Raw genomic sequence first — 22,366 nt, 5'->3', positions numbered from 1 at the left:
AGGCATAAAAAGTCATAGTATAGTAAGGCATAAAAAGTCATAAAAACGTCATAGTATAATAAGGCATAAAAAGTCATAGTATAGTAAGGCATAAAAAGTCATAAAAACGTCATAGTATAGTAAGGCATATAAAGGTATAGTAAGGCATAAAAAGTCATAAAAACCACATATTAAAGTCAGATATAAAAACGACATAATATGGTAATGCATAAAATGCTAAAAAACGACATAGTATAGTAAGGCATAAAAAGTCATAGTATAGTAAGGCATGAAAAGTCATAATATGATAAGGCATAAAAAGTCATTAAAACGTCATAGTATAGTATGGCATGAAAAGTCATAAAAACGACATAGTATAGTATGGCATGAAAAGTCATAAAAACTTCATAGTATACTAAGGCATAAAAAGTCATAGTATAGTATGGCATAAAAAGTCATAAAAATGACATAGTACAGTATGGCATAAAACGTCATAGTATAGTAAGGCATAAAAAGTCATTAAAACGTCATAGTATAGTATGGCATGAAAAGTCATAAAAACGACATAGTATAGTATGCCATAAAAAGTCATAAAAATGTCATAGTATAGTATGGCATAAAACGTCATAGTATAGTATACCACAAAAAGTCATAAAAACGTCATAGTATAGTAATGCATAAAAAGTCATTGTATAGTAAGGCACAAAAAGTCATTAAAACGTCATAGTATAGTATGGCATGAAAAGTCATAAAAACTTCATAGTATACTAAGGCATAAAAAGTCATAGTATAGTAAGGCATGAAAAGTCATAATATGATAAGTCATAAAAAGTCATAAAAACGTTATATTACAGTAAGGCATGAAAAGTCATAAAGATGTCATAGTTTAGTAAGGCATAAAAAGTCATACTGCTGTAAGGCATGAAAAGTCATAAAAAACGTCATAGTATAGTATGGCATAAAAAGTCATAAAAACGTCATAGTAGACTAAGGCATGAAAAGTCATAGTATAGTAAGGCATGAAAAGTCATAATATGGTCAGTCATAAAAACGACATAGTATAGTATGGCATAAAGAGTCACACAAACGTCATTGAGTACTGAGGTATAAAAAGTCACAGTATAGTATGGCATAAAAAGTCATAAAAAGTCACAGTATAGTATGGCATAAAAAGTCATAGTATGGTAAGGCATAAAAAGTTATAGTATGGTAAGTCGTAAAAAGTCATAAAAACGACATAGTATAGTATGGCATAAAATGTCATAAAAACATCATAGTATAGTAAGGCATAAAAAGTCATAAAAACGTCATAGTGTAGTAAGGCATAAAAAGTCATAGTATGGTAAAGAACAAAAAGTCATAAAAACATAGTATAGTATGGTACAAAAAGTTATAGTATTGTAAGTCATAAAAAGTCATAAAAATGTCATAGTATAGTAAGGCATAAAAAATCATGAAAACATCATAGTATAGTCAGGCAGAAAAAGTCATAAAAATGTCATAGTATAGTAAGGCATAAAAAGTCATACTATAGTAAGGCATGAAAAGTCATAAAAACGTCATAGTATGGTAAGGCATAAAACAGCATAAAAACATCATAGTATAGTAAGGGTTAAAAACAACGCAGTATAGTAAGGCACAAAAAGTCATGAAAATTATATACTATAGTAAGACAGTAAAACAACATAGTATAGTAGGGCATAATAAGTCATAAAAATGTCAAACATTATAGTATTGCAAGGATTTAATACGACATAGCATAATAAGGCATAAAAAGTCATAAAAATGTCACAGTATAGCAAGACTTAAAAAAGTCATAGTATAGTAAGGCATTAAAACAACATAGAATAACAAGGCACAAAAAGTAAAAAAAAAAGTCATAGTATAGTTAGGCATAAAAAGCCATAAAAACATCATAGTATAGTAAGGCATGAAAAGTCATAAAGACGTCATAGTTAGTAAGGCATAAAAAGTCATAGTATAGTAAGGCATAAAAAGTCATAAAAACGTCATAGTATAGTAACGCATATAAAGTCATAGTATAGTAAGGCATAAAAAGTCATAAAAACACCAAAGTATTGTGAGGCACAAAAAGTTATAAAAACGTCATAGTATAGTAAGCCATAAAAAGTCATGAAATGTTGTAGTATAGTAAGGCACAAAAAGTCATCGAAATGTCATAGTATAGTAAGGCATAAAAATGACATAGTATACTAACGTATGAAAAGTCATAAAAATTACACATTATAGAAAGGTATAAAAAGGCATAAGAACGTCATAGTATAGTAAGGCACAAAAACCACAAAGAAAAGTAGGGCATAAAACAGCATAAAAACATCATAGTATAGTAAGGCTTAAAAATGACATAGTATAGTAAGGCGCAAAAGGTCATGAAAATTATATAGTATAGTAAGACATTAAAACAACATAGTATAGAAGGGCATAATAAGTCATAAAAATGTCAAACATTATAGTATAGCAAGGATTTAATACGACATAGTATAATAAGGCATAAAAAGTCATAAAAATGTCACAGTATAGTAAGCCTTAAAAAAGTCATAGTATAGTAAGGCATTAAAACGACATAGAATACCAAGGCATAAAAGTCACAAAAATGACATAGCATAGTAAGGCATCAAAACGAAATAGTATACTGAGGAATGAAATGTCATAAAATTTACATAGTATAGTAAGGCATAAATGTGATAAAAACAAGATAGTATATTAAGGCATAAATATGATAAAAACGGCATAGTACAGTAAGGCATAAAAACAACATATTATAACGAGGCATAAAAAGTCAAAAAGACGACATAGTGTAGTAAGGCATGAAAAATCATAAAAATTGCATAATATAGTAAAGCATGAAAAGGCATAAACACGACATAGTATAGTAAGGCATAAAACAAGTCATAGTATAGTAAGGCATAAAAAGTCATAAAAACATCATAGTATAGTAAGGCATAAAAAGTCAAAAAAAGTCACAGTATAGTAAGGAATAAAAAGTCATAAAAACCACATATTAAAGTCAGATATAAAAACGACATAATATGGTAATGCATAAAATGCTATAAAAACGACATAGTATAATAAGGCATAAAAATCATAAAAACGACATAATATAGTAAGGCATAAAAATCCCAAAAAATGTCATAGTATAGTAAGGCTTAAAAACAACATAGTATACTAAGGCAAAAAAGTAAAAAAAACGACAGTATATCAAGGCATAAAAAGTCATAAAAACGTCATAGTATAGTAAGGCATAAAAAATCATAAAATCGTTATGGTATAGTCAGGATTAAAAACGCCATCACATCATAATTCATAAAAACTTACAAACACGACATAATTTCGTAAGGCATAAAAATACATAAAAACTACATAGTATTGTAAATCTTATAAAAGACATTGTACAATAAGGCATTAAAACAACATATTATAGTAAAGCATAAAAAGTCAAAAAAATGACATACCATAGTAAGGCACAAAAAGTCTTAAAAACGACATACTCTACTAAGGCATAAAAAGTCTTAAAAGCATCATAGTATAGTAAGGCATAAAATTTAATAAAAAGACATAGTAAGGAATAAAAACGACATAGTATAGTAAGGCATAAATAGCCATAAAAACGCCATAGTATCGTAAAAAGCATAAAAAGTCATAAAAGCATCATAATATAGTAAGGCACAAAAAGTTATTAAAACAACATAGTATAGTAAGGTAGAAAAGTCATAAAAACGACTTATTATGGTAAGGCATAAAAAATCATAAAAAACGACATAGTATAGTAAAACAAAAAGTCATAAAAACGTCATTGTATAGTATGGCTTAAAAACAACATAGTATAGTAAGGCATACAAGGCTTAAAAACGAAATAGTTTTGTAAGGCATAAAAAGTCATAAAAGCATTATAGTATAGTAACTCATCAAAAGTCATAAAAACGACATAGTATATTAGGGCATAAAAAGTCATAAAAACTACATGGTATACAAAGTATACAAAGGCATAAAATACCTTAGTATAGTACAGCATAAATACATCAAAGACATCATATTTTAGTAAGGCATGAAAATTTCCAAAAAACGTCACAGTTTAGTAACGCATAAAAACTTTTAAAAACTTCATATTATAGTAAGGTATAAAATGGTCAAAAAATATCACAGTATCATAATATCATAATGTCAGAAAACATGACCGTATAGTGAGGCCTAAAAATGGCATAAAACGTCACAGTATAGTAAGGCATAAAAATGTCAAAAAGTCATAGTATATTATGGCATACAAGCATCAAAAAACATCTTGTAATGGTAAGGCATAAAACAACATAGTATAATAAGCAACAAAAGCGTCAAAAAATGTTATAGTATAGTATGTCATCAAAATGTCAAAAAACGTCACATTATGGTAAGGTATAAAATGTCGTAATATAGTAAGGCACAAAAACGTCTAAAAAAGTAATTGTATTGTAAGGCATAAAGATATGAACAAATGTTATCGTATAGTCAGTCATAAAAACGTCAAACAACATTTTAGCATAGTAAGGCATAAAAACAGCTAAAAACATCATAAGTCATAAAAATTTCAAAAACGTCATAGTATAGTAAGGCAAAACCTTCTTAGTATAATAAGGCCTAAAAATGACAAAAAAGTCATAGTATAGCAAGGCTTAAAAACATCAAAAAATGTAATTTTATGGAAAGGCAAAAAAACATCAAATAACCTTATATTATAGTAAGGCATAAAATTTTTTAAATAACGTCACAGTATAGTAGAGTATAAACAAGTCAAACAACGTCATAGTATAGTAAGGGACATGTCCCACTCGTCCATATACACACTAGCAACCACATTAGTAATTATCAATAACATCCTACCAACCACCTGGTAATTTCCTACCAACAACTCAAGTGAACACTAAGTCCAAGATATTTTTTCGCCTAGTATACATTATTTCTTAATTCTTGAGAAAATGTAGCCTGTTTTACCTGCTAGTGTTACATTTTGTTGTTTGTTTTTGTCAGAGACAACTGGCCCAACTCCTTCACCAGCAGCTCCCATCAGTCCTTTGCCAACAGAAGTAAGAAGCGTTATCCTTAAAGGTAAGAGTTTTCAGGCATGAGTCCACTGACTATATCCCAGATAGCACAATCAGATTTTAACATTTGAATGTAAGCAGGCATAAGTATTGAATCTATGATGACGCGTGACATTGAAACCAAATTGAAAGCGCTTGTTATGTTAACTGACAAAATGATTAAATGTGCCTTGAAATGGACATATATATATTTAATTTCACTAGTTCGAGCACAACCAACAAAGGTGATAGTAATTTTATAGTACAGCTAATAACAGTTGGATTTTATGCAGCTAACCTAGCAGTTCACAATTGTTCACAACAAATTTCTCAGTGTTAAATAGGTTATGCTAAACCTAACGTTACTTGGTTTACAACAGACAAACTGTACAGACAACAAGATAATGGCACGGGTTCATATTCAAACCATTGCTTGTACTATTTCTGAGTTAACTTTAGCTACATATTAGTACATTGCTAAAGAACTTCAAAATGCCACTGTACAGTGTTGATTTAGTGGTTCTTTTTTCAATATATAAATTATAGCTGCTGTAGAAATGTAATTTAAAGTTGAATTCACAGTCAGTTTTTTTGAATGAACAGATCTACTTTTACCTTGTGTTTGTGTTTGAAACACCTCTACATCTCTCCACATAGGTGAAAATCATACTGAGAAAGTTGAAATGTTGAACCCTGTCGAACTAACACTTGAGTGTACCTGGACTGGTAATATGAACAAACTACCGAACATAAGTGGTTACTGGAGAAAAGATGTTGATGAAATTGAAAACAGCCGGCTCACAGTGCAGTTGGAAAATGAGCAGTATAATCTCAAACGAGCGTAAGTGCTTCATGTATCCATTATCTTATCCAATAAGTTTCAGAAACTGCATCTTTGTCTTAATTTCTGTCGGTCCCAATCCACAGTGCTATGTTGTCTGATAATTCAAAGACATGCATGCGTACATCCTGATTTACAAAAATATTTAATAATAGCATTGTATTCTGTTTAAAATTACTATATTTTAACAAAAATAGAGACTGTTATTTTCAAGTTATAAATAATCTGAACACATTTAATTGTAGAACAATCAAGTTTTTTGACAGAAGAAGCATGCACTTCATCCAGACTATTAATTATTATTTATCATTAATCCTAATTAAATATAACATGTTTTTGTATAAAACCTCTCATCTATTTTTGCTTTACAGGTTCAGGATTGACAGTGAAGAAAAACTCGGAAATTACTCATGCATATTTGGAGATAAAGCAAAAATAGATTTTGTTTTGGAAGGTACATATCACATCCTTTCATATGAGTCGCATTAGTGACTACCTGAATCATATTTCACATTCTCAGTCAGTATTTGTCTTGCCATCAGCTCACAACTCCTTGCTGCTTATTCATAGTGAATATCAATATTTACACTCACATTTTTAAAGGGTGCAGGATGTAGGCTACACAGTGCCATTTTCTAACCATTATCTCTCACACTTTTCCCAATTTTCCACCAGCTCCACAGATCAGTGAGGTGCGAGATAAGCCAATAGTCAGCTATGTGGGGGATTATGCAGTGATGCCATGTAAAATGGACGACAACAAACCAAAGCCCAGCTCATGGAACTGGTACAAACTAAATGGGACAGATAAAGTGAGTGAGCTGCTTGTTGACAGGTTGTCTTTGATGTGGTTTTAAGTGAGATGTATGTCATTTGTTATTTTAAAATTAGCACCCTTTCAACATTTGTTTTACTTAGTTTTTAACTGGTCAGTGTGGGTAAGACACAACTTTTTTATTCATAATTTTTCCATTTGAAACGATCCTGGGAAATTTACTAAATTTAAATCCAGATTACATCAACAGAATTTTCACTACTTTTATAAAATGCATTTATTGGTAAATTTGAAAACTGTATTTTTCTTTAATCATAACCCTGAGATGATGCTCATTGCCTGTTACAAAAGATACCACGACCACCAGAAAAGTGTGGCATTGAAACACAGACATGACCTGACCCACTGGAGTGATAGGATGGCAAGCAATAAGCTGCGGGATGCTTTTGTCCTATAGGAGAAGATTTTCGTTGCTGCGGAGCGGTATGAAATCAAAAATGAAGAGGGGAAGACCAAGTTGGTGGTGCACAACCTGACAGAGGCTGACTCTGGCTTGTATCACTGTGAGGCGGTGTACAACATTAGCAAAACAACGAGCAAGGTGGAGCTGAGGGTCAGTTGTGGAAAGTAACTTCAATTTCATTTTGTGGTCTTAATCGTGGTCGTAATCTCCAGTTTTGATAAGTGCCTTATGAATAAACTTTCTTACTTATCATTATTATTATTATTATACTTTAAATAAAAAAAGTTCTGTACTTCTGTTTTGAATGCAGGACTTTTACATGTAATGGAGTATTTTTCCATTGTTGTATTTGCACTGTCACTTAAGAAAAAAAATGTGAATACTTCCTCCACCATTGCTGAAGGTCATCACCTTCTGGGAGCCTCTGAAGCCCTTCATAGCCATCCTGGTCGAAGTGATGATCCTGGTTGCCGCCATCCTGCTCTATGAGAGAAGTCAGTCCAAGAAAATCTGCACAGCAGGTAGTCAGACAACATATTGATGCGCTTGTTCATGTCAGCATTGAGTGTATTGTATAGTATGTTGTATTTTAACTTATCTTCCTTATTCTCAGAAAATGGGACAAATGCTGATCAAACGAACACACAGTGAGTACAAAGTGCAAATTTCTTTTTCTTTTCTGCATTTATAACTGTAAATCTGATAGCTTATTATAAAGTAAAAAACCCTTCATACTTATTAATGGTTTACCAAAATGTATAACACAGCATTATTATTGAATAGAAACTCACAGCCATGTAATTGCAAAACATTCAATGTAAAGAGAGAGCTGTTATGCAAAGATCAGAATGTAAGAAAGACAATTCTTAGCATCAACACTTAATTTACTGTTCTAGCAGCACTTCTGACAGTAAATGATTAGTTATGATTATAAATGATATACACTAATTATAAGTGATTTATAAAACAATAATAAAGGACTTATTAACATTAATACTAATTTCAGCTGATGAACCCTTTATTAATGGTGCCCCATCAGTGAAAGGTGATATATCTTAAACTTTGATGCACATGTTTGTGGTTTTTCATGATGAATTTTGACGCCTTCATCAGGATGCAGGGAGAAAATAATGGATCAGAGGGAAGTTCTTCAATGAGACAGCGCAAAGTCTAAAGACTGTAAAGGCTGCAATCCAGCAGATTCAAGCTTCTTTAAAACTGTTTTGTTTATTTTCACCAAACAAAATGCAATAACCACAACTTTACAATCACTTTATTCTATTTCGCTAGAAGAAATGGTTTTTGCTTTTAATGATCAGTGTGGTCACGATTTGTGAGAAAACAAATTGTTTACCCACCTTGGTTTTGGGTGTTGAACCCTGTATGCCTTCACTTCCTGTGGAAAAACCAAACTTATGCTGTTGACTAGACTCACTTTGCCTTTGTCACTTCTTTGTCAGTGCAGAAGATGATTATCTTCATTTTGACAGCAACCTCAGCTCTTTTTTGCTGTTATTTATGAATTATTGTTTATGAGCAGTGCCTTACACTCTCAAAAAGCAATTAACTAACCATTCATACTGTGCTTGCAATGACTTCTTGTCACTTTTTGGAGTTTGTCCTAACAGTAATGTGTGCCTAACACTGTGTCTACGTACAGTGAATTACCTTAATAATCAAGATATATCCTCATGTATGCAGATGTTTGTGTATATTTTTCATGTTAATCTAACCACTGTATATGTCAACAAGCAGATTAAACTACACAAATCACTGTTATTGTGTTTGTTTCATTAACTGCCCACAAGAGATATTAACTTGCATTTTACACATTTTGTGAAAGTATTTGTGTTAATTGATATATGGATACCCATGTGGAGACAGACTGATTTTACACTTCAGAGTCTGTTTGGGTGAACCACTGCATTGGTGAAAGGTTGTATAAAGCCTTTTGTGTTAAATGAAGACTACAAGTTTGAAATTGAAATGATAAATAAAATAAAACTCTGGAGTGAGAAAGAATTTGACTGAATTGTAGGTGTTTTAGTTGCATTACAGTTTGCAAGTACTAAAATTCCAGTGATGAATTATGCTTCTGAATGCAGTTAAGTAAGAAAAATAGTTGGTTCAAGTGTATCGGATTGATGACACTCCATCAGCAAGTTAAAGGGTTGATTCTTGTAAGTTTTAGTACCTGAAAGGAGAGTAAAATTTAATTCTGTGCAGATGTGCAGAAATGCACACAATACATCAATAAATGTTAGGATCTTGTGAATTAAACTGCCTTGGCAATTTGCATAGGCCAAACCTTTTGTGCAAGAGCGGCCTCTGCTGGCCTGGCCCTTTTTTCTTTTATAAAACTGAAATTCAAGTCAAATTCTGAGTAGAAGTCACACAACACTGTATCTTTGCAAAACAGATCAACTTTTATTCCACTCGTTACAAGGGAATGGTTTTGTGCCAAAATGTGAATACACATCACAGTTAAGGTGAAAATACTGTATTTACAGTGTTGTTTGTTGAAAAATGTATGATATGTACACATGACAATATCAACATTATGCACATTTTATGTTTACACAGAAAAATGATGGCAAATTAAATATAAACACTTAAAGATATATATATTTATCCCATAATTTCTTGGGGGATAAGTGACACCTCTGACTTTAAAACACTGCTTTAATCTTTCAGGTAAATTCTATGGGACCCCAGCATTTAGCAGTGGGTTGTGGGTCCCGTGTCACCAAAAAGAAAATAAGGACAAAGAAAGAAAGAAAATAGGAAGAAACATATAATCCAATTTCAGGACAGAGCTGAGAACAAGTTTTTGCTTTGGACCATTGAATCTTTACAAAAGTTCTCCCCACCTCTGCTACATGTAAAAACACACCTTTTGTGTCTATGTCTTTACCTCAGTGCTGCTCAGTTCAGTATTCCTGTAAGAATGTGAACTACACAGCACTCAGAGAACACATACTGTACCTCCCTAAGGCCGAACAGTCTTCTAAACCAGTGATTTGATGAAAGAAGACATATTTTAATCAGCATTTGGGGTAGATAATATCTGCCATAATTTTTTGGCAAATATCAAAATCCTGTGTGTGAGAAAGGAGAGAAAGCAAATCACACTGAATACTGAGTTGTTTGTATTTAAGTTTAGCATGTTGTTGGGCCACATATCAGCAAACTGTTATCAAATTTGTATGATATGTCAGTTTATGTCACACAGACCACAACTACAAGACTTGGGCAGCCAGTTATAGGAAAACAGTACAACACATGCAGCTCATCCAAATATGTAATGAACCAGATTTTGCAAAGACAAAATAAATTGGTAGAAGTGTTGAGAGGCACTAATACATGTTCGGAAAAAAGAATCCAAGGGGGGAAATGGCACCCACTCCTCATGATTCATTCAGGAGACATGAGCCAAAACAAAGTGCTTCATAAATGGCCACATGGTGGCACCATTTGGATTTGGATCTACGACTGAATTTACACTAAATATCATAACTGCCTATAAAGTGGCTTCTGAGATATCCTGCTAACAAACAAACAAACAAACAAACAGACTGAACTCAAACACAACCTCCATGGTGGAGGTAACAACACCACTTAGGGAGATGATACACACAGTCCAAGTTGAACAATCATCATGCATGGGAATAAAATCTATTTTGGGTCTTAAGTGGTTTAGTGGCTTGGACAATGTGCTGTAAACTCATGGCACTGTAGCTATAAACCTGGTGCCATCTCTGCAGCTTTCATCATCTCTGTTCCAACAACGCATTCATTACCACAAGAAAAAGCAAAGCTCACAAGATATAGTTTCTTTAAAATGTTGTAAACTCCAGCTACCAGCTCAAGTCCATGATTCAGTGCAATAATCAAGACCGTCCATAACCTCAACACAGACACAATGTGATGGTCCCGGCTTATGGTTGCGACCGGGTTTGTGATTGTGCCATGTCTGTGTGCGACTGGGGTGTTATTGGATACACAGGAACAGTATGTTCTGTGTAAGCAGGGGGAAGATCATCAGGTTTGAATCCCAGCTGCAAAACACAGAAAGAAACACAAAGTTCAAATTTAACTACCAGGAAATGCACATTGAGGTAGATGTTATGCATCATTTTTTTAGTGAATGTGGGATGTTGGGGATGGCAAAATCGAAATGAGACACCATCTGATGCACCCTGATTTGGCTAGTAAAGTTTTCAGTTCTTATGTGTCATTGTTTTAGAATCACCTCATCATAGGAAGGTGGGGGCCCAGAGACGACAGCTGTGCTGTATCTTGGAGGAGTTGTGTGGAGATCCTGGCTTTGTTGAGGCATCCTCACGTCTTCACTGTCCTGCTGCGACATGCTTCTAGGGAAGGGGATAAAAAATATAGGAGGCCGGCTCCCGCCCTGCTCACTGCGTCTCAACACCTCCCTCTCTAACTCCTCCTCCCTTAGGCGACTGCACGCCCTGCAGAAGGTGGTGCAGAACATGATGGAGAGACCGAAGCCCAGGATGCCCAGGAAGATCCTTGGAGAGGAGGAGGAGGAGGAAGATGGGGATGGGTGAGATGGGAAGGAGATGAGTGCAAAGGAAGACAGTGTGTGAATGAAGGAATTGTCAATGGGAAGGTAGAAGAGTGAGAAGAGAGAAAGGGAGCGACAGGGAACTGGTCTTACTCTATCCAAATCCATTTAGACAAAAGACATTATTTCTCATGAAACATTAATGTCTTTCAAGTTTTAATACTTTTAAATATCGTAGGGTCCTGGAGATCCTGGGCCCTCTTTAAAACTCAAAAAACATTTTATTGTTTAATTGATACTTTATTGATTTTTTCTTTCAGGTGTTTATAAGAGTTACATCACTATTTAAGATTAATATACTGTACATTTCCTTGTCTCTGAATGAGACAAGGAATTTCTTTGTCTTTGGCAAAGAAAAAGATTTTATATTTGTAATGTAAATATAAACATGAAATATGTCCTTATTTGGTGTAAATACAATGTTTTATGGTCATTTCCACATTTGGACACCTTTATTATTTGTGCAAGCACAGTGAGTAATAAAAGTTTTAATAAGGTCGGAGGGAAAAAAAAGATTTGAAGGAAAAGAGAATGGTTGATTTTTAAAAAAAACAATATTATTATTAATCTCATACAGCTGTTGGGTTTGTAAGATGTAGAATTAAAGCCTATGTCAACAAAACAAAAGGGTTAAATTAATTACCAAAGAAACTTAAAGGTGAAAGGGAATGTGTCTTACTCTAGAATGGGAATGTAATGAAAGGACATCATCATAGTGGTGATCACAGACCAGAATGGAAGTGGAGTCAGAAATCGCAGTTTGAACCTGAGGGGGAAAGAGACAAAACTCTGCATATTAATTTTGCCACCGATTCATGCTTTATTTATCTAAAAACATTTACCTCTCTATAGCTGCTTAACTTTATAGACTTTAAACATGCTTACCTTCTAGGACTACGTTAATGTAGGTTTTGATGCCTTTTCCCTGATAACACCATCTAACCACATTTCTTTTTCTTTTCTGTGGTAACCAAGAATACTTATAACTTAAGACTGATAACCGTTTTGTCCGAGATATCATGATCCACTGAAAACTGTTTTATTGCCCTTCTCTATGTGTTGGTGGAGTAATAATAGACTTATAAAAGTACATTGCTTACCAGAAGACAATTTGTTCTCCAGTAACCTCATACGTTTTACAGCCATTCAGGCCGCCTGCACTGATTGGTGTTATTACGCAAAGATCTGACGAGCACATTTGTTCCAGTGCGCTTGTAAACCTGGCTGGTGATCGACGGGAATGTTGAGGTAACAGTGTATGAAGAGGTCAGAGGCATCAACATCAAAGCTCGACACAGTGCAGCATGTGGTCTAAACTTAATTTAGTACAAGACTCTCTTCAGGATTTTCAAAGAATAAAAAGACAAAATTTCAAGTTGCAAATAAATCCCCACAGTTTGAGCTACAGCTGTCAGGTCAGTGTGATTTTCAAAGAGATGAGATGTGTATTTTCTCACATGTTAAAATGTCTGAAGCTTATATACTCACTTTTTAAACTGCTGGAACACAGTGATGAAATGTATCATCACACGATCTCATCAAAATCTAAATAGGAGTTTTCTGGATCATCACACTTGACTGAACTGCAGCAACAACCCAGTATAAACAGCATTATATCCACATTATACACCACCATAACTGTTAATACTAAGATATTAGTATATCTTAAATTAAATTTTTTGTGTTTTACGTTAAAATTAACATAGATTTAAAGCACCCCAGTGGCTCACCTGGCAGTGTGCATGCCATCTGGGCTCAGACCTTTAACGCAGTGGTCTGGATTTAAATCCACCCCAGGCCTTTTGCTGCATGTCATACCCTCTCTTTCTCTCCGCCAACTTTCCTGGCTCTCTCACTGTCCCTATCGCATTAATTGCAAAAATGCTCCAAAAAGTTAAGTAAAATGAACACAGTTTTAAGATGCAATATGTCGATATATGTGTAAATGCACCCATCATTTCCTTTGTGCTTTATTTTTTTGAACATTTATAAGTTTATAACTTGTTATCCAGTGAACACCATGTACAGTATCTCTGATTTTTGAATTTTTCAGATAAATTGAGGAGATTTTCCAGTCTCTCCAGATACACAGACCATTTAAAAACCAATTGGATAACCTGAAAAATGCACCGTCAAATTAAGAGAGCTGTTCTAATGTCATTAAAAAGCTGTTGTTTTCTAGATGCATTGTTTTCACAGGACAGGTCGACAACCTGTGGCATATAGTCTCCTCATGCTGTCTCATGCTATTACCGGACAGACAGACTATAACAGACTGAACAACAACCTTGAATCACAAGTTTATCACTGCTCATGTCATTTTTATCAAAGGTTGAAGAGCTTCCACCTCCACCTCAAAACACGCTCCAGACACACCTCTTATGTGTCCCTACGGGTCTAAAGACTAAATTTAAGTGGGTTTGCCTCAGGTAGCATTGACCAATAGTGACATGTCACTAAAGCCGTTACTGCTGGTAAATTGTTGCTTCACTTCCTGTCTTGTGAGAGTGAAATTACGAGGAACTAAGTGGCTGTGAGAGTTTATAACAGGTTTTGATCAAATTTTTGAAATGAATGAACCGTTAACAATTTTATAACGTCAGCTCCATAAAGAAAGAGACACATTTTGATCAAATTGACTGAACTATTTTTTTTCCCCACCTGGATCGAGTCCTCAACATGATGCTGAGTCCGTACAGGGAAACAAAAGATCTATACATACTTCGAGGTGGTCTAACATTACCACTTTTTATATGTTGAACAGATCATTAAACAAAAAGCAAGCAAATAAAAAGACCATGAAAATCACACGAGACTTAGGTGAGGTCAGAATTCATAACACATGAACAGCGAGCACACTGGAACAGGAGCCAGGTCTGTAAATACGGACTAAACAAATAAACTGTTCGACACTTTACACTGAGATTAAATTCAAATGAAAAGTTCTCAGCAATTGAGCAGTAAGTTTCATAAACAGGAAGCAGAGGGAGAAAGAGCAGCTTCAGGCTCTTACCTTCAGTCCAGAGATGGCTCTCCTCAGGTGTGGGACTGGGAGGGCAAACTCACTGGAGCAGAGTGCAGTTTCTATTGTGGGTGTGCTGGTGAGGGGGAGGTGTGTGTGTGTGTGTGTGTGTGTGAGTACAAAGCCCAGCATAAACAGTAAGCATATAAATATGTCAGCCCCTGAAACAGCTTCATAAACTTAAGTTTTATTTCCCATACCAGCAGTGTGTTTAAGCTTGTGCTTAGCTTATACACAAGTGTTACGTGTGCGAATATATGTTATATTAACGTATGTGTGTTTTATCAGTTGGACAGTGTGTTATATTAGTTTGTGCTAAAGGTCCATCAGAGGAATTTATGGTAGGATTAGAAGATTTAAAGTAACAGCTACATTTCTGAGAGGCACATTACCGTAGAAACTAACAAAAACTAAGAAACTTTTAGAGATTAATGAGAAAGATTAAAACCGACTGAAAGTGAAGAGCACTAAAATCTTGAGGCTCCTCTATGTTATCGTAAGCGTAGAGTCATGACTGGTGCTCCAGAGTCAAAGCAACAGGTGAAGAAGACACTGTTCTGTAAGCACTTTGCACTTCCTACTAAAACCCTGAGGAGGAACGAGGCAGAGTATGTGCCATGTTGAATGTGAGTCCACATGAGAGATTGGTTGAGTGCTCAAGCCAATTTATGGGGGAAAAAAAAAAAAAACTTGATACACTTGGCTAAATCAAGGTTAAAAATTAATTTTTGAATGAATGAATTTTCTTTGATTAAATTTGAGAGTAATTTCTTTGATTTAATTGTCCGTCACAGTGGCTCTGTCACTATGGGTCAGGCTAATGGAGCCTGGATCAAGTTTAAAGGAGTACAGCGCAGTTTAATGTTTAATATTGCACTTCCATAAATGCAGATTTTCTTTTAAGTGGTCAAAAGTCGTACAGCAAAGGCTGAGATATAGATAGTACTACATGCCAAGCTCCAAAAACTCGAGCTCCTACATTTCCTATAACACACCTTGAAAGCAGTCTCTCTCTCTCTCTCTCTCTCTCTCTCTCTCTCGCCCTGACAAGTGACCTTAACAGATCAAAAAAGAAACTGTATAATTTCCATTTAAAGAAAGCACTTTGGCCCCCTGCTCAAGTTTGGTTTGAGCAAATGTGTTAGTCCGTGCACGTGTGTGTTTGTGTGACTGAATAGAAACAGACAAACCGAAAAGTATGAAATCATTCCACAAATCTGGAAATTTAACTTTTACCACTTAGAAACAGACGACCTGCTGACCACAGATGTGAAAAGGTCCAGAGGTTACTTCTATACGACTCCCACAGCTGATCTTGCCAGGTTGAATAAAGTACGGTTAGGATATAATAGAATACAATGCAATAATAGAAATACAAACGGAAATTATGGGAATTTTTCATTTTTAATATTTAATTCAACACATATTCTCCTTGGAAAATAACAGAATTGCTGTAAATCCGGACCTAAAAATATTTTACAGTAGTTATTCATGTTTCCAATATTGGAAACTCAAACTGTGCAAAAATGATCTGATCTGTTGTTTTATCTCAATTATGGTTTAAAAACACTTGAACTATACAAAAGAATAACAAGTGCATTAGGTTGACCTTTTGTCAGATGTAGCTGTTGTGGGTATTCCCACATTTTTGCAGCAGTTTTACTGAAGGCTGGACGCAGCAAGTCTCCTTTTGGCTTCTTTCTCTAGAGCGTATTTCCAGTCTTATTTTTGTTTGTCTTTGTTTTTCGTGGGAAGAAGTGGTCTGCTACCTAAACAGCACTGTACCACCTTTATGTTGCTGTCTTCAGCCTTCAGTCATATTGCAGCATGAATGAAAATCACCTTCATAAAAACTGAGACTTTAGACAGGGAGTGCTGCACCCATCTTTGAACTTAACCCCAAAAACACACACACATGCACAAGCACACACAATACCCACAAACATATACAGATACACACAGACAGCAGTGAGCAGAAACACTCAGACTGTCTACTGGAGAGCACTTTCATTGGGAAACAAACCCCCCCTGAATATTTTTTTTCCTTTTAAAATGATGTTCCTAACTCAGACCTCTCACATAATCTGGTTCTTTAAGGCATTTCTTAAGGCTACTTTCACATACTGAGGGAATGTGTCTCTTATGGATCACATGACAGTATTTCTTTAGGCTGTAAGATAAAGAGTAAGTAAGAGTTAAAATCTACCGTCCAAATGAAGTCAGGAGTTAGTGCCGTTCAAGTCAAAGTTGAGTTGACAAACTTCTTGATTATAGTCGTCAAATATAAAGTCATCCAATTTTTGACTTGTGTCCAAACTTGTAGTAGTTTCTGTTTTGAGCAACATTATTATCCACATTAGACTTTTTGCTTCACCTGCCGCTATAAATCCTCATGAGGCCCTTTGTGTCCGTGTTTGTCCAGCCAGGCCCGCAGCAGAGGAAGGTTGGTGTCCATCCAGCGGATGTTATCCTCAATGGTCTCATATGTCTGCTGGATACACCTCATCTCCGAGCCCGTCTCCTCGGTCAGGGAGCCGAAGAAGCTTCGTACCTGAGCACATGCAGAGCAGAAAGATTTAAATATACATATTACATTTGACACGAGATCCAAAAGTACACATTCATCCTCCGAACAAACTTGAAAGTAGAAATAGAGAAGAAAGATATAAGATACAAAAAAATAATTCTGCTCCCATAAACCATACTAAAAATGTGCAATTTTATTTTGCAGCCAGTACTAAACATGAACATACCAAGCAATGCAAACTGATCTGCTCTCCTGCTCATTCCCATTTGAATCAGGCCACTGCTGATATTTTATTTATTCTTTATTTTTGAGAGTGTGTTTTCAGGAGATTGTACAAATAACAAGTGCAACAAAACATGACAGACAGAGAAAACAAATAAAGGATGCAAGACAAAGTCCAAAGAGTCCGTGGATTGAAACCCAGTTACATAAAGAGGGTGTGTATCTGTTTCTCTTACCTCATTTAACGTCTCCCTGGTAGAATACTGGTTGGTCACCCCAGTCACCATGTATGATATAGTGCTGGAGCCGAGGTCGAACCTGTAGCATCAAAGCAAAGACAGTAAGACGCAATTCAAAGTTCAGAATATTCAACTCTCTTAACATTTCCATCTAAAAAGGAAAGACATTGGCAACCATGTGAGTTTTGTTTTGAAACCTTTACATTTAAAAAAGAAGAAAAAAAAAAGACACTTTATAAAGCTAGAAACTCCATGATGTAATTTTATCTAATAAGACAGGTGCATTTTTAAATACAAAGCATTCATAATTCATCTTAAATTGAGATTGAAACGTGTCTGTGTGATGGTCTGACTGACTTCTTGATCAGGGTGTGCCAGTTGGCTCGGAGGAAGTCCCAGGCCAGTTTGAAGCCATGGGGGTTCTTGCTGACTGAGACGACCACGTCTGGGAGGTCCTGAGTCTTCATCACATCACCGCGGAGGCTCTGCTCCATCATCCTGCAGACAGAAAAGAGAGAGGTTAGAGGGAGGGCAGCGGACATGGCTATTCCCTTTTTTAAACTAGGTTTTACTCATGTGTCCATACACACCACTTGAGCTTGTCCTGCAGGGGGGTGACAGTCATGGCAGTTTTCATGCGGCTCTTGACAGACATTTGCATCGCATTGCGGTACTTCTCAAACAAGAAGTTCCACCCCTCTGGTGTTCGAGCTCCAATCACAAACACAGCCATTGTGATGTCGACAGGGAGGCTAAAAACAGATAAAAGTATTTAATCTTTATTGAAATTATAGCTCTGACAAGAGGTAACATTTAGTTATGCTGTTGCGCTATTTAGCAGCCCTGACCTGATTTTGCCATCAGAGGCCTTCCACTGGTTAAAGAGCTGGGTGGCTTTGGTCACACAGGGAGTGTAGTTCCTTACACAGGCAAACAGCAGCAGGTAACTCCTGAGCACTCGCTCGGACACTGATCCGGAGTCAGACCACTCCTGCCGATCAATCAGCCCCCTGAACAGATCCACAATGTAGCCCTGAAAAACACAAGAGGCCATTGTATAAATTCTTCTGTAAACTGTAGGAATTGTGGACAAGTGCAATCTGAGCCCATTGACTACTTTGCTCTAACCTCCATAAGAGTTCAGTCTTAACTTTAAGACACACTGGTACGACTGCTGCTTTCACTAACCTTCATCTGGTTCTCCAGAGCCGGCATGTCCCGCTTCTCCATCAGTTTGTAGAGAGGTACGAGCTCTCCAAAGCCCTGAGTCACAGCCATGATCTCAGTCTCTCTGGACAGGTACAGAGACAGTTCCAGAGCCGTGTCCAACCTCACCTTCCCTATGCTGCAACATACAAGACAGATTTCAAATCAAACACATGCTGCAGTTTTTTCCATTTCGGCTATCGTTCAAAATTTACAAACCACGCTCAGCAGGAAATACTGCCCTATTTTTGTCTTTATGTTCTGCACAGTAACTGTCAGTGAGATTAAAATACAACCAAATTTAACTTCTGCGATCTCTTAACAGACCTGACCAGCTGGAAGACGTTGTGTATGAGGCTGGCACGATCGTTGCTGGTCAGCGCCATGTGGTTGTGTTGCAGCAGTCTGATAATGGAGTTCCACCCGTTGCCTGCGTAGTGGACCATGTAGTAGCCGCTCATGTCCACATTGAACTTCACCCAGTCCACCTCTTCCGGCAGGTACAGCACGTCTGCATGGAGGAGTATGGATACAAGCTTTGAAGTAAAGTAGAATTCAAATTTTCTGCATGTGGATAAAGGATTTAAATATAGCAGCCAAAATAAATAAATCAGCCACATCGCACTCACCAGTCTTTGTTTTAAGCAGGAAGCGGTGGATGGTGCTGGAGGCGCTGGTCATGTACGTCAGTGGAATCTGCCACAGGAATCTATCAACGCACAATGATGATTAAAAATAAATCAATTTAAAAAAAGTCTAACAATAAATGATCAAACTTAAAATTATATTAATGATTGTAGGAATAAAATGTAACACAGTAACTGATATTTTGACAATTATTTTACCTTATACAAAATGATGTATTAGGCCCCAGAAATGTATAATTTGTGTGAAAACAGCCTTTGACTCTGTACTCCGACTGTGTAATTACTGTATTCTGGCTTTGTATTGCTGCCCAGGCTGCAGAGCGCTGACAATCAGTCACTGCTCTCTGGCTTTGTAGGCCGTGTAGTATTTGAAAATTATAATCATAAGGTCATATAAAGAATGACACGGTGGCTTTAAAACTGATTTCAAATGCATGAATAGCGACTTCTGCAATGACTGATACAGTACAGTTATCTGCCATAACACTTTTAATCTGACATTTTACCCTTCAGTGAGGGAGGGGTCATCTGTCTTCAGGTAACGCTCCTGACTGAGTCTGACCTCCCGACCTCTGACCTCCACAGTGACCAGCGGGAAGCCCTCCTGCAGTGTCCAGGTGTCCATGATGGCCCTGACATCCAGCTCATCATCAGAGTACCACTTCTGCGTATGCACACAGTTCGATACACAATCAATGATCTCACATCAGAAACAGATGACAGACTTGTGGTGCAGCTACGTGAGAGTGCTACTGGAGTCGCTGGAGTTTGCTCAGTGCTCAGTTGAAAGTGGATGCGAAAAAGGATGAAAACTTACAGAGGCTCCAGACGGCACGTTGCGTTTGGAGCAGAATTCTTTGTGTTTCATTCGGCCTTCGTCCAGATCATCTGAGTCGCAGATCTGTTGGGGAGGGGCACAAAATCTTAGCAGAGAATCATAATAGCGCCAATACTGACGGTAACAGACACATTCCGCACACACTGTCAAACACAAAACCTCCCAAATGAACAACAGGCACATTCTGTTACATGACCTGTCTTATTCATTAAAGCTGACTGATTTTAAGCTTTAATGTAAATGTGACACCAAACATTGCGGTGTTTACTCATACTCGCTCATACATCACTCACATTAGTCAGGCTCTCCCACAGGTGGCTGTTGACAGTGTTTTGGTAGCTGTAGCGTTTCAGGTATTGGATGATGCCGATCTCAAAGGCCTCTGGAGTCAGGAAGTCCCGCAGCATATTCAGGATACATGCTCCCTAAAAGAAACAAAAAAAAAACCAAACACACTGTATGTTGCATGCGGAAATTCAACAATCCAAATACTTTCTGTTGTTTTAATGTTTTGTTTCGTACAATTTTCATTAAACTTTGGGTATTCATTCAAATTCATGGACCTTTTTTTATGAGTCGACTTTACTTTTAATCAAGTACACAGACAATTTCACAGGTCAAATATTGAAGTGCATCACCACCAAATGAATGGCCCTCAATCCAGAATGAAGCTGACCTTGTCATAAGACACATCATCGAACATCTCTTGGATCTGCATGGGGTTTTCCACGGGGGTGGAGACTGGGTGGGAGGAGCTGAGGGAGTCTACCTCCATGGCCTCAAAACATTTCCCCAAGAAGAAGTCATCCTGGAAGGAAGGAGAGAGGAGGGAGGAAATATGGGAGTGCAGGGAGGAGATAAGTAAAAGAGGTTCAGGTCAGACCTGGGACAAAATTTAAAAGAAGAAAAAGTTTTACAGCAACACTTCATAAATACTGTAGTTTGAGATAATTTGTATATTTATTATCTTTCTTGTTATGCCAGTAAATAATTTCTGAATTTAACTTGGAGAGAGTATAAATAACAAAAAGATAAACTGCACTATATGGCAGACCGGCAAATTAAGAAGATGAAGGCAATCAGTATGCTCGTCGCCTGTCTGCTATAATGTGCAGTGCACATGTTCTTAAGTTAAGGTACAAGTCGGTTCACTGTGCTCTCACCACATGCAGCTCTGGGTAGGTGATGTCGAGAGAAATATACTCCATGAACTTGGCGAAACCCTCGTTGAGCCACAGGTCATTCCACCACTCCATCGTCACCAGGTTCCCAAACCACTGGACAGGGAGGAGAACATGTAAGAACAGCTTTATGTACAAGAACATGATGTAATTATGCAGCATTAAAAAGTCGCTCAATTCTTCCTCGTAACTTACTAACTTACTAATATAATGCTGATGGATAACAGACAAAACAGATATAGGCCAAGTACCTGGTGTGCAAGCTCATGGGCGATGACCTTGGTGATGCCGAGTTTGTCTGAAGCTGAAGACCTGTCGGCGTCGAAGAGGAGGCCCGTCTCTCTGTAGGTGGTCAGCCCCCAGTTCTCCATCGCACCTGACTGGAAGTCAGGGATAGCAGCCAGGTCTGCAGCGAACAACATCAAACACTTAAATACAGCTAAATATGGTATATTCACCTGCTGGTTCAATTCTCCTCTGAAACTTACATTCACACACAATGCATTCAGTGTGCTGATTACATTTTATATTCGCCATCAGAGTTTCTCTGTTCATTCCAAATTGGAGGAGAGAAATGTTTTATCTGGCTCAGGCACAGACCACTAGCACTGTTAAATGCCTAGATCCAAATTTACATATATGTGCTAGTCAAAGTGATCTCTCACTAATCAGTAGGACATGATAAAAATGTATACTGGTTGTCTTCAGACATAAAGTCTGTTCGTATTCTAAGGCATTATGCTGCCAATACTTTTCTCAA

At 36.5% G+C, this 22,366-nt stretch overlaps 3 protein-coding genes and 1 long non-coding RNA gene across 5 annotated transcripts in view; 2 read left to right on the top strand and 2 right to left on the bottom strand.

Moving 5' to 3' along the window:
* The first annotated feature begins 4,980 nt into the window (after positions 1-4,980).
* Positions 4,981-8,912, top strand: LOC111644637 (embigin). Its single transcript, XM_023393569.2, has 8 exons — positions 4,981-5,079; positions 5,712-5,895; positions 6,267-6,349; positions 6,571-6,707; positions 7,128-7,283; positions 7,537-7,654; positions 7,747-7,780; positions 8,247-8,912. The coding sequence occupies exons 2-8, from the start codon at positions 5,738-5,740 to the stop codon at positions 8,305-8,307; spliced, it is 747 nt and encodes a 248-aa protein (XP_023249337.2). The 5' UTR covers positions 4,981-5,079; positions 5,712-5,737; the 3' UTR covers positions 8,308-8,912.
* A 628-nt stretch (positions 8,913-9,540) lies between these two features.
* On the bottom strand, positions 9,541-12,432 carry LOC147817573 (uncharacterized). Its single transcript, XM_087170244.1, has 3 exons — positions 12,404-12,432; positions 11,386-11,668; positions 9,541-11,191 (listed from the first exon to the last, which is right to left on the bottom strand). Exons 1-3 carry the CDS (start codon positions 12,430-12,432, stop codon positions 11,072-11,074), a joined length of 432 nt encoding a protein of 143 aa, XP_087026370.1. The 3' UTR covers positions 9,541-11,071.
* A 3,699-nt stretch (positions 12,433-16,131) lies between these two features.
* Positions 16,132-22,366, bottom strand: part of erap1b (endoplasmic reticulum aminopeptidase 1b) — a 10,391-nt gene continuing 4,156 nt past the window's right edge. For both annotated transcript variants that reach the window (XM_023393565.2, XM_023393564.2), the window contains exons 6-19: positions 21,858-22,012; positions 21,589-21,702; positions 21,102-21,233; positions 20,719-20,850; positions 20,405-20,488; positions 20,094-20,251; positions 19,570-19,649; positions 19,268-19,451; positions 18,923-19,079; positions 18,583-18,767; positions 18,325-18,486; positions 18,092-18,232; positions 17,732-17,813; positions 16,132-17,297 (exon numbers count right to left, since the gene is read on the bottom strand). In XM_023393565.2, coding sequence (XP_023249333.1) covers positions 17,127-17,297; positions 17,732-17,813; positions 18,092-18,232; positions 18,325-18,486; positions 18,583-18,767; positions 18,923-19,079; positions 19,268-19,451; positions 19,570-19,649; positions 20,094-20,251; positions 20,405-20,488; positions 20,719-20,850; positions 21,102-21,233; positions 21,589-21,702; positions 21,858-22,012 — 1,937 coding nt within the window. In that variant the 3' untranslated portion in view covers positions 16,132-17,126. The remainder of the gene's footprint in view (positions 17,298-17,731; positions 17,814-18,091; positions 18,233-18,324; positions 18,487-18,582; positions 18,768-18,922; positions 19,080-19,267; positions 19,452-19,569; positions 19,650-20,093; positions 20,252-20,404; positions 20,489-20,718; positions 20,851-21,101; positions 21,234-21,588; positions 21,703-21,857; positions 22,013-22,366) is intronic.
* On the top strand, positions 17,785-19,403 carry LOC147817572 (uncharacterized). Its single transcript, XR_015436247.1, has 3 exons — positions 17,785-17,912; positions 18,103-18,253; positions 19,266-19,403. It is a non-coding gene; the product is annotated as an uncharacterized LOC147817572 (long non-coding RNA).

This window comes from Seriola lalandi, unplaced genomic scaffold (assembly GCF_002814215.2).
Source record: "Seriola lalandi dorsalis isolate HSWRI2012SDOR001 ecotype SW California unplaced genomic scaffold, Sedor1 jcf7180002054938, whole genome shotgun sequence".
NCBI classification, from domain to species: Eukaryota; Metazoa; Chordata; class Actinopteri; order Carangiformes; family Carangidae; genus Seriola; species Seriola lalandi.
The sequence above is the reverse complement of the archived record's forward strand: the minus strand, read 5'-3'. Positions and strand labels throughout refer to the sequence as shown.